Source organism: Notolepis coatsorum (assembly GCF_963971535.1).
Source record: "Notolepis coatsorum genome assembly, chromosome: 1".
Classification (NCBI taxonomy): Eukaryota; Metazoa; Chordata; class Actinopteri; order Aulopiformes; family Paralepididae; genus Notolepis; species Notolepis coatsorum.
This window is the reverse complement of record NC_140165.1, coordinates 141770881-141788855: the sequence shown is the minus strand read 5'-3', so window position 1 is coordinate 141788855 and position 17975 is coordinate 141770881. Positions and strand designations below refer to the sequence as shown.

Sequence of the window (17975 nt, the reverse complement as noted above, 5' to 3'; positions counted from 1 at the left end):
CTACACTTATGAACTCGACATAGCGATAACGTTAATCCGTTTCCATGAAGTGTTTAATTAGCAGCAATCTGTTCTGTTGTTGAACATTTAACGTTAGCGTGGCTAGCTACGTTAGCTAATAGAGTGTGCCGTCCAGCAACACTGAAGCTGACTAACGTTAACGTTATGCCGACTCGCCGAGTTCATACTACACTACACGTATGAACTCGACATAGCGTTAACGTTACTCCGTTTCCATGAAGTGTTTAATTAGCAACAATCTGTTCCGTTGTTGAACATTTAACGTTAAGGTAGGTATCCGATGCACTTCCGGCGTGGACAGGAAAACGTCGTGAAATCGTTGTAGTCATTTTGTAGTCTTATTAACTAAAATATTTTAACAAAATAAAAAGCAGCAGCACTATTGCATAACTGAGTCATGTTTGCTATGTATTTCTTTCTTTAGGGGAGTAGGACATTTGTTTCACAGTTTTAGCATGATGTTTTATAGATGGCCAGGTTAAACACAGGTTTTTGTTTTTTAAGAGGGGGGGTTTGATTTGATTGAAGTTTATTTCAAATATGCAACACAACAAACAAATATCAAGTACAGATATAGCCTTAAGCCGTTCAAATAATAATTTATAATTTTTTTTTAAATTTAAATATATTTAAATAATAATCTAAAAGAACCGATAAGAGTATCGATAAAGTACCGAACCGTTAAGCAGTATCGATAAGAGTAGTAGTATCGATAAAATCCTAACGATACCCATCCCTACATGTCACTGTGTAAAGAAAAGTGTCCCAGTAGCCTTTTTTACTTTACATGCCTATATTAAACATTTAATGTTTTCAGAACTGTGCAAAAAAAAGAAAAAAAGTGTCCCATTTCACTTGTTATATTTCCACATTTTAGTGTTCTTCAGCTCTTTTTTTTTCATTCAGTGTGATAAATCCAGTCTCTGTTGAGCTTTAACAAGTCCATCAAAGTCAGGTTGCATGTCTGAGGTGGAGATGCGAAGCACAGCTGCCAGATGTTCATCAGTGAGAGAGGATCTGTACCTGGACTTGGTAAACGTCATGACTAGGGCTGCAACTAATGACTAATTTGGTAGTCGACTAATCTGTCGATTATTTTTTCGATTAGTCGACTAATCGAAAACCAATTATGTAAAAAAAAAAAAAAAAAAGGATATAATTTTTTTTAATTTTTTTTTTTAACTACCTATCTTTGTGAAAGTGGCTTCTCAGCTCTGGTCCAGCTGAAGACAGAGCAGAGGAACAGATTGGACATTGAGCATGACATGGAACAGCTATAAGGGGAGAGGGGGATGAGTCAGATCAGACAGACTTCTACGTCTTTTGTTTGCTGTGTGTGAGAGGAGTCTGTGTGTGTATGTGTGTGTGTCTTACTCTGATCGCTGTGTGAGTGAGAGGAGTGTGTGTACTGTGTAATTTGTGTGTGTGTCTTACTCTGATCGCTGTGTGAGTGAGAGGTGTGTACTGTGTAATTTGTGTATGTGTGTGTGTCTTACTCTGATCGCTGTGTGTGAGTGAGAGGAGTGTGAATGTGTGTGTGTCTTACTCTGATCGCTGTGTGTGAGAGAGAGGAGTGTGAATGTGTGAATGAATGAATGAATGAATGAATGAATGAAAACTTTATTTAACAGATTGCAGAATGGGTACAATACAGTACGGCTCAATACATACAATTGTTAAGGGGATGCAGACCTGAGAAAGACGTTTGTCTTGTTTCCATCAGGGTCCCCCATTTTCAATTCATATAGACATTTATGACATACACAACATACATGACATTTATGGCATAGGGACATATAGGTATTTAGTACTGATACATTTGTGACATAACGGTATTCAAATATACAGTACTGTTACCCTTAGATCCTGACAGAGTATATACATATGATGGGGAGGGGACTGTACATTAGGAGGGGGTGGGTGGGTGGGAGGGAAATATACATACGGCGGGGAGGGAATATATACATGCGGTGGTGAGGAGACTGTCTATTAGGAGGTGGTGGGGGTTTTGGGCATTTACGGTGGCCAGTTTCGAATTGCAGCCTCCCGTAGGTGCTCTTTAAGAGCGGTTTTGAATGTGGGCAGGGATTCACATTCCTTTACAGCTTTGGGTAGGGCGTTCCACATTGTTGTGGCATAATTGCAAAACGTGTTTAGTCCCTTGTTTGAGCCGAATCTGGGTTTAACATGATTTGTTGAGCTTCCTCTGGTGTAGTGGTTGTGGTATTCACTGACCTTTGGGAAGTATTTTGACATGTACATGGGCACCCCGGTCGTATAGTGTATCTTGTAGACCAGGGTGGCTTTCAACGTAACTATCGTAAACACGATTAGCCATGAGTGGCTCTCAAAGTGTTAATGCACTATTACTGTTCATACATATTATATATTATATTATATGCATTATATAGATATATATATATTTATGTTACCATAGGCATAGTGTTATGTATTTATGTTATACGTTGTCAGCTAGGCTTTGACGGTATTACGGTATACCAGGGTATTTCGAGATCCCGCCTGTATGATTCTCAATACCGTGACGTCACAGACTGCTATTACAGACACGGAGTTGATTGTAGTGCACACGCCAGCAGAGGGTTACGTGGCTAATCGTTCCGGGAGCTAACGTCAGTACCTGGCTGGTTGCTGGCTAACTAACGTGGCTAATCGTTCTGAGAGCTAACGTCTCTGCCTGGCTGGTTGCTGGCTATCTAACGTGGCTAATCGTTCTGAGAGCTAACGTCTCTGCCTGGCTGGTTGCTGGCTAACTAACGTGGCTAATCGTTCTGAGATCTAATGTCTCTGCCTGGCTGGTTGCTGGCTAACTAACGCGGCTAATCGTTCTGAGAGCTAACGTCTCTGCCTGGCTGGTTGCGGGCTAACTAACGTGGTTAATCGTTCTGAGAGCTAACATCTCTGCCTGGCTGGTTGCTGGCTAACTAACGTGGCTAATCATTCTGAGAGCTAACATCACTGCCTGTCTGGTTGCTGGCTAACTAACGTGGCTAATCGTTCTGAGAGCCAACATCTCTGCCTGGCTGGTTGCTGGCTAACTAACGTGGCTAATCGTTCTGAGAGCTAACATCACTGCCTGGCTGGTTGCTGGCTAACTAACGTGGCTAATCGTTCTGAGAGCTAACATCTCTGCCTGGCTGGTTGCTGGCTAACTAACGTGGCTAATCGTTCTGAGAGCTAACATCTCTGCCTGGCTGGTTGCTGGCTAACTAACGTGGCTAATCGTTCTGAGAGCTAACATCTCTGCCTGGCTGGTTGCTGGCTAACTAACGTGGCTAATCGTTCTGAGAGCTAACATCTCTGCCTGGCTGGTTGCTGGCTAACTAACGTGGCTAATCGTTCCGGGAGCTAACGTCGGTACCTGGCTGGTTGCTGGCTAACTAACGTGGCTAATCGTTCTGAGAGCTAACATCGGTACCTGGCTGGTTGCTGGCTAACTAACGTGGCTAATCGTTCTGAGAGCTAACGTCGGTACCTGGCTGGTTGCTGGCTAACTAACTGGCTAATCGCTCTGAGAGCTAACGTCAGTACCTGGCTGGCTAACTGGCTATCGTTCTGTGATTTGTTTACTTGGTAACACGGGATGCTAAGGAATTTAGGTTTGAGGTTGAAGAAAGTGCACTTTTAGGTTGAAAGAACGGCCCTAATGTCAACGTGTTTCAATATAAGCGTTATGTATGGTGATAACGAGTATATTGTTAGCTCCGCCCGCCCCCCCCCGCTCCAAACTCTAACCTTAACCAACTTCGAAAGAGTCGCCTAAGCTTAAAGGTAGGGATGCACCGATATATCGGTCGGGTATCGGTATCGGCCGATAAGTGCCTTGTTGACTGCTATCGATAAGCTCAAATGTGCCGATAGCAGTCGCAGATAAATAACCATCAATTTGTGTAGCGTCAAAAGGCAAAAAAAAAAAAGTTCACTCGCGACCTACCTGCACAACGCCCGCCGTCCCCCACACACACACACAAGCTGCATCAGTTACTACTTATGATTAACAAGGCATTCGTTTTGTGGCATTAACGTTATATAGTTAGTGTTACACGGACAATAACATCAGCATATTATTATTACCCATAGCAGCAAGGCATTACTCCGAGTCCGTTCATAGCTCAGTTCCATTCCGTTGCAGCATGAGCTACCGGGAGGCAGAAGACTAACGTTACTGGTGAAAATGTGATTTACGTTGGAATACTCCTTTGCCAACTTGCTGTACTTTGCTTGCAGGTCTGCAGCCATTATTGCTGGATTATGAATAGCCCCAACTTTAGCCAACGTAACGTTATGGCTAAACCTTTAACATTAGTTAACGCTAGCTTTCGGTTAGCTGTTCAATGCTAATAACACAACCAAGCGAACCCATCAGAGCTCCCCATCAACACCGCTCTGTCGGGAGGATGGGATTTAAGAACGTATCTGCTGTTAAAATGACACAAACATTCGTTTTGTGGCATTAACGTTATATAGTTAGTTACACGTTCAATTACATCAGCATAGTATTTACCCGAAGATAGCAAGCAAGCCGTTCATAGCTCGGTTCCATTCCGTACCCAACTACCCATTCTGCAATCTGTTAACTCTTTCAGTGCCACTCACGAGATTTCTCGTTTTTTTTATAGGTGGTTGCGTGCCACTCACGAGATTTCTCGGAATTATTATTATTATTTTTTTTTGCGATCTGAAAAATTATTGCATCACCCGAGCCTACCCGAGTATAGCCGAGCTGCGCCGGTGATCACTGTGGAAAAAAGCGCCCCCTGTCGTCTCCCAGATGACATAAGTGATTTTGGAATGGACTCAATGAAAATGAATGGGGAAAAAAATCCGGTACTCCACATTTTCCAGTTCACTGATCCAGCCGGGGTTACCAGAGTTCATTCTGGAGCCTCAGATCCCCGCGGATCATGGAGATCTACAGTGTCGCGTTGGATCCATACACGTATCGATTTTTTCGAATGGTGATCAGGAATTGGAATATACCAGTTGGATACCATCTGATGTCAGGTAAGGCCTCTATGTTATCAGTGGTAGGATAATCGGAGTAAGTTTGATGAAGTTATAAGCTGTTTTGTGAAATGTCTTCTTTCGGTTTCACTGTAAAAGTCTGTGAGGAAATCAACGGAGCGATTATCAGTGCGCGGCCGTAATGTGCTTGCGTGCACGTATAATATTGATCATCTAGCGTTTATTTGAAAACGATTCATAAAAAGGCCGACGAATATCAACGTTGTGGAATATTCCACTAAAAGACGATTTTCATAGAATGCTCCAGAATGAGCTGTTTTTTATATCAAAACGGGGGCTTTTCTAACTGCTCTGAAACGGAAACGACACGATAAAAAAACAATCTGCCTTCACAGCACTGACTGGAAAATAGTCTTTGATAATGCGATGGGCAGATTAGACACATAGCCATAATTTAAAACATAGATTAGGCGATATTAACGTTAACATTGGCGCCGATGGTGGCATTCAAGCGGTAAAACGGAAAACCAGGCGTGGCACTGAAAGAGTTAATAAAGTTTTCAACCAGACAAATGTATAGAAAGGCTTTGTTTTATTATAACATTTGTTGCAGTAAAATCATTGTGTCTCGTTTGGCCATCCTGTGGAGCGCGCTGGTCGGCGGGCACTGCCGGGCAGCTAACGTATTAGCTTGTTGTGGTTCTGAGTTTGACTCGCATTCTCGCAAGCAGATCAATGGCGGCATGCCCCCGAAGTAGAAAATGAATAAACGCTTGCCGATTGGTGGTAAGAACAGCAGGAGGTGGGTGCTAGCGGTGTGGCGTAATTGGCCGAATCGACTGTCAATCAAAATGGTTCCATTGCATTGGTTGAAAGCTCTGGTTGAGAGAATAGTATCCCGCTGCAGGCCGCCAGAATGGTTCCATTGCATTGGTTGAAAGCTCTGGTTGAGAAAATAGTATCCCTCTGCAGGCCGCCAGACGATACTGGGAGATAGTGATACCATAAACATATTTCTTGATGTTTCCTTTTTTTAAGTAAGTAAAGAGGCCTACAAATACAAACATACACATACAAATATACAGTAGTTTCATTAAAAAAAAATAAAAATAAAAATATTAAAAAAAATTACAAATACTTATTTTTTGCCACAAGTATCGGTATCGGTATCGGCTGATTGTGTTAGTTGAACAATCGGTATCGGTGGCCAATTTTCATATCGGTGCACCCCTATTTAAAGGGGAGATGAAGCATAGCGATAGGAGAGCAATGCGGGGGGGGTTCGTTCAGGTGTGGCTGGTGATGTGAGACGCGCGGCCGCTTGTGTGCACCTCGAGGCGGGGCAGCGTCAGCGCGAGGCAGCCCCCCCCCCCCCCCCCCCGCATCTCTCTCCCAGACCCATCAATAGGTCACCCTAACCCCGCTACATTTCTACCCAATGTCAGGGTATTTTATAACGTTAGCGTTTCATTTCCTAAATATGAGTACATTTTTCTTCTTCTAATGAGCACATAATGTGAGTATAATGTGCAGCTGGTTGAAACGCTGGGATATTAGAGCGAGCCCGCGTCCTGCTACGCTCATAGCGAGGGGGGCGTACTAGCGTAGGTCAGTGGCCAATCAGAGCGCAAAACGGGAACCCGGAAACGGGAACCCGGAAACACGAACGCGTTGGTAAAAGCATATATGCTTCCTGGGCACACCGCTCCCGGTGCCGCAGTCACCACAGACGCTGCCCCAGCCTACTCGGCCGGGCTGCGTGAAGAGGCCGCCTGCACGTTACGAGCCCGAGTCCGGCAGCTGGATATAGGATTTAGACCGTTAATCTATTCCGGCCTTTAGCTTTCCGGTCTGGGGGGGATGAAGAGTTTATCACCGGCCACTAGAGGGCATGCAGCCTCTTACCAGCATCCAACCGGACATGCCTTGCTCTGTGCTGTTATTGCTGAGCGGCCATCTTAGTTTTCACGGACATTCCTTCACTTTACCTCGGGTAGAGACGTTCGTTCACTCATTCACGTGAGATGCTTAACACATTCCCTGCCATAACTTATATCCATCAATATAGGCAGTTTGCCACCACTCTAAGCCTATGGAGATGTTCACCTTCTTTGCAGGGCTATAACTTTTTTAATTGTATTGCTAAATTGACATTACTATGGCCCATTCAACATCGATTATCTATCGTTCAGGATGTAGGAACGTTATACTTTTTAATTCAAACATTCGTACAAAAATACCTTCTAAGGGGAGCTCCAGTAGCTCACCGCGTACCTCGAACGCTATTTCGGCGTCGGGGACAACCGTGCCCGTCACGGATCTGGGGTAGCGAGTTCGACTCCCGGACAAGCCGTACTTTCTCAGAGTGTCTTTCCCCCCATCTGTACCCCCATTCAACCTGTTTCTGTCGGTCATACTTGACCAGAAAAATGCGATAAACGCAAAAAGAACCAGCGGACTGGTCAAAGTAAAAAAAAAAAAATACCTTCTAGAATATAAGTGTTTTTATCATTTTCTGCAGTAATTCCTAGAACGTGAGTTATAGGCCTAAACGCATATATAGATTATCGATTGCCGTTTATTCCCGATACACGCTATATTAAAAAATTCAACTGTATATGATCCTATACGTTATGCGTCATCATGCGCGGAGGAAAGGGGGGGGGGGGGTCGTTTATAATTCCGTGATCGTCAGTAAATGCTTTATGTAGTATGGGTGATATATTAATCAGATCGGTTTGCAGTGAAATGAATGAACAATTGGGCTGAAAATGACGTTAGCGTCCTCTTACCGTGCGTCAATGAGACTGGCGGTGAAAAATCCCAGGTATACGACGCCGATCGCCTAGGTCCATTTCCGGTTTGTATGTTGCAATAAATGCCGAAATCATATCGATTATTAAGTTTATAAAGCGATCCATTATGTACATAGTGTCTGTCGGGAGCCTTTGGCATCTCTGGCGGTCAAAGCATGGCGGGTAATAACGTGTTACAGTGTGAATGGCGGTGGATGTGTTAATTAGGGGTGCAGTGCACCGATGTATCGGTCGGGTATCGGTATCGGCCGATAAGCTCGAATGTGCCGATGGCAGTAGCCGATAAATTCAGTCGCGTCCTGCACAACGGCGCGCCCCCAGTCACCCACACACAAGCTACTGCATCAAAGTTACTACTAAATATTCAACATTCTCTTTTGAGACTCCGCTTCAGACTCTTATCATTTGGCACTAAAAGCTAAACATTGTCACCGATATGGCTGTCCGCAACATGTCATTAATTGTGTACGCGAGGTGGTCGCTCAGTGACGACGCTAACATGGGCTAGGTTAGCTAGCATGAGCTACCGGGAGATGGAAGACTAACGTTACTGGTGAAAATGTGATTTACGTTGGAATACTCCTTTGCCAACTTGCTGTACTTTGCTTGCAGGTCTGCAGCCATTATTGCTGGATTATGAATAGCCCCAACTTTAGCCAAGGTAACGTTATGGCTAAACCTTTAACGTTAGTTAACGCTAGCTTTCGGTTAGCTGTTCAATGCTATTAATAACACAACCAAGCGAACCCATCACCGCTCCCCGTCAAAACACCCCTCTCTCGGGAAGATGGCATTTAAGAAAGTATCTGCTGTTAAAATGACACGTAAACATTCGTTTTGTGGCATTAACGTTAGATAGTTAGTGTTACACGTTCAATAACATCAGCATATTATTTACCCGAACATAGCAAGTAAAGCAAGGCATTACTCCGTTCATAGCTCAGTTCCATTCCGTTGCTCATTCCGTACCCAACTACCCATTCTGCAATCTGTTAATAAAGTTTTCAATCAGACAAATGTATAGAAAGGCTTTGTTTTATTATAACATTTGTTGCAGTAAAATCATTATGTCTCGAGTCGTTTGGTCATCCTGTGTGGAGCGCTGGTCGGCGGGCAGCTAACGTATTAGCTACGTTGTCTGTTGTGGTTCTCGCAAGCAGATCAATTCAATGGCGGCATGCCCGGAAGTAGAAAATGAATAAACGCTGGCCGATTGGTGGTAAGAACAGCAGGAGGTGGGTGCTAGCGGTGTGACGTAATTGGCCGAATCGACTGTCAATCAAAATGGTTCTATTGCATTGGTTGAGAGCTCTGGTTGAGAGAATAGTATCCATCTGCAGGCCGCCAGACCATACTGGGAGAGGGATAGTGCTACATGGCATGGTGGAATTAACACTATGATCGCCGCGGACGAGTTTCACGTCATTCCGAGCCATGCTCATTCTGCCGAAGACGCCGTAACTCGTCTTTGATGTCAATATTTCAAAAATCTGTCATCGAAATCATATTTCCTTTCCGGAGCCCTGAGACACACTGCTGATCTCCTCTCAACTCTCTAGCGGTTCAAGAGCGCCATCTGGTGGCCGATCGGCAGATCGCCAACCGGATATTAACCTTTGAACCGGTAGTGCTCATCCATATGTGGTCCGGCCACTCGCTATAGCTCCCGCGACTCCATCTTGAAACACTGGATAATAGATCGCTCGCCCTAACTCAATAAACAACGTTATTTGGACGTATATACTATTATACAACCTGGAAATGGATCGGGCATTTCTACATCCCATAATAGAAAAAAATCTGTTCCACGCTCATCTGCCAGCGGCGCGAGGAAGCCACGGTAAGATTCAGCGTTATTTTCTAACGTATTCTATACTAACTGATCTGATGAACATATGACCCACTCTGGATGAATCATCTAACGCTGCCCACGGAATTATAAACGATCCCCCGCCCATCCGGTCATCATCAGATGATGCGTAGAAACTTCTAGAACCACGTCCAGTTGAAACTTTTTATCTTGCACAGATTCCTACCAAACTGTATTTGATCATCAATATAATGCATTTAGGGCTATAAATCACGTTCTGAAGAAAGCTGCAGAAAACGATAAAAACATACTTATACTTTAGACCATATTTTAGTATGAATATGTGAATGAAAAAGTTTAACGTTGCTACACCCTGAACAATACATATAGGACATTGAATGGGCCATAATAATGGCAATTTAGCAATAGAATTTAAAAAGTTATAGCCCTGCAAAGAAGGGGAACTTCTCCATAGACAAATAGAGCTGGCGAGGGATGGTAAATTATGAATTTAACCCATGGCGATTAAAGTGTTAATACCATAAACATATTTCTTGATGTTTCCTTTTTTTAAGTAAGTAAAGAGGCCTACAAATACAAACATACACATACAAATATACAGTAGTTAAAAGAAATACAAAAAAATACAAAAAATATATAAAAAAAAAAGAAAATTATATAAACAAATTTTAATTAATACTTTTTTTTTTGTCACAAATATCGGTATCGGCCGATTGTGTTAGTTGAACAATCGTATCGGTATCTGTGGCCAATTTTCATATCGGTCCATCCCTAGTGTTAATGCACTATTACTGTTTATACATATTATATATTATATTATATGCATTATATATATATATATTTAAGTGTTTCCCACAGGATTTTCAGAGAGAGACTATGGGGGGTGAACCTCCGCCCCTCTAGGGGGGTCCTGGGGCATGCACCCCCGGAACTTTTTTTGTTGTTGTACATTTTAAAGTTAAATGCATCAATCTGGTGCACTTTGAGAGCAAAATAAAGAGGCTAGATCTATGATGAACTTTGTGCTCAAAACACAAAATCGACTAGACTAGTGCTTCCCAATCCTCTCCTCGAAGCACCCCAGCCGTTCAATGTATTTGTTAAATTCCACCACCAGCACACCTGATTCAACTTAACTAGCCCTTTATTAGTTTAATCAAGGTGTGCTGGTGGTCGAATTTAACAAATACATGGAACGGCTGGGGTGTCTCGAGGAGAGGTTTGGGAACCACTGGACTAGAGCATACATTTGAGCCATCAAAGAAATTAAGCAAAAGTGGTTACCTGTGTTGAACTGGTTAAATGTTTTGAAAATTAAAAAATATAGTGGATTACTATTACGACTACTACCACTGCCAATACTACTGATACATCCCTATTGGCAAACTTTATATTTAAAAATAATAGTAGCGGGCTGCCACAGTCTGGGTAATTAATGGGAAACCATGTTACCATAGTGTTATTATGTATTTATGTTATACGTTGTCAGCTGAGTTTGCTGTCTTGGTCTGTTTCAGGGTGTCTTCATCTTTGTCAAATATTAAATAGTAAAACTGACACTGAGGAGTGTGTTTCTTCAAATACTACATACGTTGATCGCCTGGATCTATATGAAGTCATTGTAGGATCAAGGTGGAATTGACGTCAGATAGTCCTTACCTTTGATCGGGGTTATTCAAAAAAGAATACTCCAATTGTCTGATCGCGATTTCCAGTATTGATGTCGAGCGGAAGGATAGAACTCCAGACACTATGCGTAATAGGGAGCAGCTTCCCTAAAACGCACAACGTGAGTAGACCGTGTGTAAAAACTAGGGGTGGAACGGTACGCATTAGAACCGTACACCGTTCGGCACAACCTCCACGGTTCGGGGCGTGTGTATTGTTCGGTTCAGGGGATGCGCAAAAAAAGAAATCTTCATTTGCCACGGAGGCGGGAGAGGTGATGCACCGGCTGCTGGCAGCAGCAGCAGGTGCTAGTCAGTTTGTGGAAATGGCAAGCACACAGGGAACAAAATTAACTTTTTGACTTACCAGCCATTTGGTTGGTCGATTTTTAAAACTACCAGCCAGGCAGATTTTTTACCAGCCAAAAATTATAAATAGCTTTTTAGTATATCGCCATGTGTTATTATTACTATATAATACTCTCATATGCTATTTTCAATTAATATCATAAACAACATAAGGAATATTAGCATAATTTTGAGTGGACTGAAGGAATGAGTCTGCGTTAATAGTTTTAAATGCAAATAATTTATTGAAACATAGAAGTGGGGTCGGGACACACACACACACACACACACACACACTGTTTCAACTCACCACCCCTGCATCATATTGTAGTCTAGTCTGTCTTCAAACTTCCACTCCTCTCGAAACTTTCTTTTTCGTCTGAGAAAGGCGCGGTGGGTTTTCTTTTTAGCGGCAGGCTTACTCCTTCCATATGGTTCCACTTCCACATATTTGTAATTGTAACCCATTTAATAATAATAATATTTACATTTATATATTTAATTACCGCATATATATATATATATATATATATATAGGGCAACCAACCTTTTTATATTTATATTTGAATATCAACATTATCTGTCCATCCTCAGTAATCCTCAGTTTACTATAATATACTCCTGACTTCATCGTCTTTCCAAACACACAGAGAAAGGGAGAGTGCCCCCCCCCCCCCCCATTTCCCTTTCCCCAGTCCACACTTTCTGCTGTTCTCTATGGCTCTGCCTCTGATCAGGATTAGCTTGTTAGCTTACGCTAACGTAACATAATAACGTATCACGTAACTTAATATGTGAAAAATAATGAATCTTTCCATTCCATAATCAATAAATCGATTAATCGGTGCGATAATTAAAATTAATGCAATGATTTTGACGGGCGCGATTAATTGTTATTTGCGAGTTTGTTTTAATGAGGCGGAACCAGTACCTCTTGTCAGTCACTCTCCGTGTGGGGGGCCGCTGGCCTTACTACAGAGTACAGCACGGGAGCTCCGTGGGGCAACGCCACATAGCTTAACTACATTTCTCAATAGCGTTGCTCCTTTTAACCAAGTAGTGTTCTTTGTAGTGTAGCTATTTTTAGACCCAAGTAGTTACTCGCTACTGCCCGGAGAAACTGGACTGCTAAATAAAGATTAAAGATCTAGCGTTGACGCTATTCAATGCTATCAACATTAGCTAAATAGCTAACAAACGAAATACAATGCATAGCTACAACACACAATAACGTTAATACAATTACATGCATCATTGTTTACAATGAACGGGTGGGGCTAGTCAAAGGACTGGACACGGGGACAAGTTAAACATGAATTAATTTATTATAACAGGTAGTTTCGAGTCGTGCCTACGCACCACAGGGCTATTCTATTATATACGGCTTTGACGCTTCCTCCTCATCGTTGATTGCCTGTAGTAGCTGCATCTAACGTTAGTAGCTAACGTTAAAACTAACCTAAAGTTAGTTGTTCACCAACAATCTCAACATTTGTTTTATCATTAGCTCAAAAACACAGAACCGGACGAGACAAGTTGTCCGCTCCAGAGCCGTCCGCTCATACGTTCTGCTAGGATAATAACAACAATACTTCCGCTCCGGTCGGTGGGTTTCAAAATAAAAGTCAAAAACACCGGAAAAGACGTTTATTTTGTACAGCGTTTTCCTCCACGAGTACTCGAGTACATCATGTGATCAACCGATCTGGATTATTTTTGCCCATCCCTAGTTTATCCTGTGCTGAAGTCTCCATTCCAATAGAGGTAGTATATATTTTGGTGTTTATTTGATTATTGTTTCACTGCCTTTTTATTTATTACGTTTCCACAGTTTTTTCCTCATACTTTATTAACATTTTGTACATGGTACCGCAAGGTACATTAATAATACATGTACGTTAAAAGGATGACACAAAAAGCCAGACAGAGGGCTTGTTTCCAGTTTCAGTTTGTTTTATAATAAACAATCAAACTGAGCATTTTTTTATTTAGGATATTTAAAATGTCTTCCAATGTTAAATAAAGGTTTATTGCACTTTGAAACTGTTTCCTTGCATTATTATGCTATTATTATATTAGTAAAAAAAAAAAAAAGGTTAATTGAAACCTTTTGGGAAATACATTTCTCAAAAAAAAGAATTCTCAAAACCGCAATAATATTGCTTATCGCAATAATTTTCTGGGACAATTAATCGCCCAGCAAAATGTGTTATCGTGACAGGCCTACCTCAGATAGTCCTTACCTGTAATCGGGAGTATTCCAAAAATAATATTCCAGTTGTTTGATCGCCATCTGGTACATCCAATATCCATTTGGTCCACGGCATAACCCACCACAACATATGGATCAGGGATATTTGACGCGCTTCAATGGAACCTGGGAGAACCGCTCCACTCGCCCGACAAGGAAAAGTGAGACCGGAGACATTTGGCCGTTACACAGGCCAAGATACAAGGTTACAAAGGGTGCTCGATATTGCCGTCTAGCTGGATGCGGCTAGTATTGCACTTTGGCGATCTCCGACTCATTCCCTATGGTAACACCAAGGTCCCTGGATGAATAATGAATAAAAATATCGAATAAAGGAATAAACGTCCAAAACCTGAGAAATCTCTGGTCTGGCGCCCAACCGCTGGTGAGTTAACCCGACTTATCTCGGGTTTGGCCTCCATTGAGTTAAGAACTGACAATCAGGAAATTTAAACATTGTTGACATTGTTTTTTTGTGTTTATTTTAAAGAAAGGAAAGTAGTGCTGGTTGAGCATATGCATACTTTATGTTGATGGCCTTTGTCTATAATGTGGCCACAAAAATAGAAAGGTTTAATTATTTAGTTTGTTTGCACTAAGTTAATACTTTGACAAATGTAGCCTATATTTTTCAGTCAGTTCGGTCTTTGTGTGCCAAACATTATTTATGGCAAACGGCTCAAAACCTTTTTCCTTTTTTTTTTTTTTTATAAATGAGAAGCATGTTTACATTTTTGGAGTGTTACATAAAAAAAATAAAATAAAGAACAACGTATACCGAACCAAACCGAAAACCGTGACCCCCAAACCGTGATACGAACCGAACTGTGGATTTTGTGAACCGTTCTACCCCTAGTAAAAACCCATCATCTACACATCACCACACATCCCACTAACACACTAGCAACGGGATGCAGAAGAGGTCCCAGTCCTAAGGACCGCACGAGAGACGGCTCTCAGTCATGTCCACAAGATAGAACCTGACAAAAGGACCCGGGAAGGACCACAAAGCCGCAGCGCAAGTGTCCTCCACGAGACCCCTGTAAGTAGGCCAGTCCTCCACAAGACTCCTCTAAGCAGGCCAGCAGAGGCCGCCACACCACGGGTGGAATTCTCTGTCTGAGCACAGAAAGGAAACTGGCTGGCGCAGCCTCGCAGCACTTTGGCTTCCGGTGTATCCCTATGGCCTTAGACTATACTCTCAAAATAGTTTTTCAAATGTGATTGGAAGTTGTTAAGTTAGGTGTGTATGAACATACATGTGTGGGTATATGTGACTGGGTCCAGCAGTAAGTAGCTCATGCTGGGAAGTTATATCGTGAGAAAATGAATGTATCTTTAAATTATTTTCATATTTCAGTTTGAATGTTGAACATATTTACTGTAACAGCTAACGGTTATATTATCTCTAAATAGTAAAAACTTTTGTTTAAAAAGGGGCAGAGTAACATTTACATTAGAATCATACGAGTGGTTACCTTGGCTAATCGCCAGCCACTGGCCTTTGTTCTTAAGTTAAAAAAACCAAACATGTGTTTGTGTTGACATGCAACTATGCACCGGGCTATTCAACAGAATCATCAATTTGGTCTAGCGCGTCAAAGCAAGAGCTTAGTAAACTCCAGCTCACTCAAAATAGAGCTGCCCGACTCACTCTTCACTGCTCTATAAGGAATAGTGTGGAGGGAATGCATGCTAGTCTGTCGTGGATGAGGGTGGACGAGAGACTAGCATGCAGTTTGATTCGGTTTTTAAAGAACATTTGTACCTTAGGTAAACCACTCAATTGTATTCTATGCTTTTATCCACCAATGATAGACATGACCATAATACAAGACATGCTTCAAGTAGTCGCTTTACCCTACCTCTCCCTAGAACCAATGCTCTAAAGAAAACTGCAATGTATAGAGCCATAACGAATAGGATCCCATTACATATCATACGGACGGAAAACAAGGACAGTTTCAAAAAGAAACTTAAGGGAGCCATAATCCGGAAGGAAATCAATGTCATGCATGAGTGTAGTTGTAGCCATGTTATGCAAACTTCTTCTGTTTACTTTGTGTGTTTTTCTTTTAAAGGTATGGTGAAATGGATTCACCTATGACCTTTTGTTTGATTTTCTATTGATTATGTATGTGATATATGACTGATTTACACTGAATTTGTATGTGTGGGGCGCCAGGGTGGCGCACCACGTAACTGCACTCGCAGTAACGCATCCGTCCCGGGTTCGACTCCATCCCGGAGGCGTGTAACTGTTCCGCAACAGTAAGTGACTTCCGGGGTAGGCCTGATTGGCCCCGACAGGCACGTGACGCGCAACTTTCTCTGCCGCGCGGCACGCTCCGCGGAGCGGAGCGGCAGAGCTTGCGGAATGATGTAACCGTCCAAATCCGCTATGACTTTCATTCGGCGCTTTAGCTCACCTCGCAGAGCAGCGGTCCTGCGATCCTGCGGTCCGTTGTTGACGAGTTCGAATCCCATCGAATTTATTTTTTTTAACGTGATTTTTTTTTTAACGTGTATTCTTTCGCCGGTTAAGGTTAGGCATGGTTAAGGTTAAGGTTAAGGTTAGGCATTGTTTCGGAGTTGGTTAAGGTTAGAACGGTTAAGTTTAGGCGCTGTTAAGGAGCTGGTTAAGGTTAGAGTTTGTGTTAGAGAATGGCAATATTCTTTCTATGGTTAAGGTTAGGCATGGTTAAGGTTAAGGTTAAGGTTAGGCATTGTTTCGGAGTTGGTTAAGGTTAGAACGGTTAAGTTTAGGCGCTGTTAAGGAGCTGGTTAAGGTTAGAGTTTGTGTTAGAGAATGGCAATAGACAGCCTATTTCCGCGCGACAGCTCTCAGCAGCCTCGTTGCGCGTCCTGAGTTTGCCGCGTCACGTGCCTGTCGGGGCCAATCAGGCCTACCCGGAAGTCACTTACTGTTGCGGAACCGGTACACGCATCCCGGAGACCTATGCTGCACATCTTCCCCCACATCTTCTCCCAACCTTCCTCTCTGCCGGGTCTATCCGAAACAAATAAAGCTGTAAAATGGCAAAAACAAATCTTACGTGTATATCTGTGAGGACCCCAGGAAGAATAGTCAACACGTTGATGATGAGAGACTATGGGGATCCTAATAAACATAAACAGAATCAACTATCAGGATTCTAACTAGTTATGGCTGCTTCTCTGTGTAAGGGACATCCCATAACTGTTGACCTTTTGAGAATCAAGCATACGTTCTTCTAGCTTAATATATTAACAGCTTCAAAATGGCTTTTAAACTTGTGACGTTATAGTTTGGAGCATTGTGAGCAGTTACTTTAATTGTAAAAATGTATTTCCAGGTCCAGTGGTCACACATATGTGCACACACACACACACACACACACACACACACACACACACACACACACACACACACACACACACACACACACACACACACACACACACACACAGGTGCTGGGTTGAATAAGTATTAAACAAGTATTTCATTGTAACTTGTTTTCCTCTCAGATGCAGAACATCAAACAGTCAGAGATCCGAGTGGAAGAGCATGTAAGTGAAAGGAATCTTGTAAGCTTATTGAATTTCAAAGTATGTATTCTAATCTATTCCATGTTGGGGTGGATCTGTATAGTAAATAATGAATGGTATACTCTTCACAGTTACATAAATGTTACATATAAGTATTGAGACATTATAGTTTGACAAATGGCCTACAATAGCCAGACATCTTACGGCAATGCGTCTCTTGCTTCTCAGATAGCAACAGAGTCGGTCCAGGTTCCCATGTCTACCCATTCACTTTTCAGTTCCCAGCGCGGTAAGTTGTCTAAGCACACCTCATATGGTTTATTGCACACAATGTGCAAGATGTCATGACTTTAGAGTAGGCAGTCCTCCTATCTTGTTGAGTGTGAAAGAAGAATGCCACCCATTTTAAGAATCCACACGTATCCCATGTATGCTCTTATGTGCCCTGTGACCTGTGTATTTACCACATGGAGAATTTTTATTTTAATAAGAATTTAGACATTTTCGTTTTCTAAGCAGATATATACTCT

At 42.3% G+C, this 17975-nt stretch overlaps 1 protein-coding gene across 1 annotated transcript in view; it reads left to right on the top strand.

Moving 5' to 3' along the window:
• Window positions 1-17975, top strand: part of LOC311222918 (arrestin domain-containing protein 3-like) — a gene marked incomplete at its 3' end in the record, with an annotated part of 53085 nt that overhangs the window by 20050 nt on the left and 15060 nt on the right. The window contains exons 2-3 of the mRNA XM_084307584.1: window positions 17425-17466; window positions 17674-17734. Of these exons, the coding sequence (XP_084163710.1) occupies window positions 17425-17466; window positions 17674-17734 (103 nt within the window). The remainder of the gene's footprint in view (window positions 1-17424; window positions 17467-17673; window positions 17735-17975) is intronic.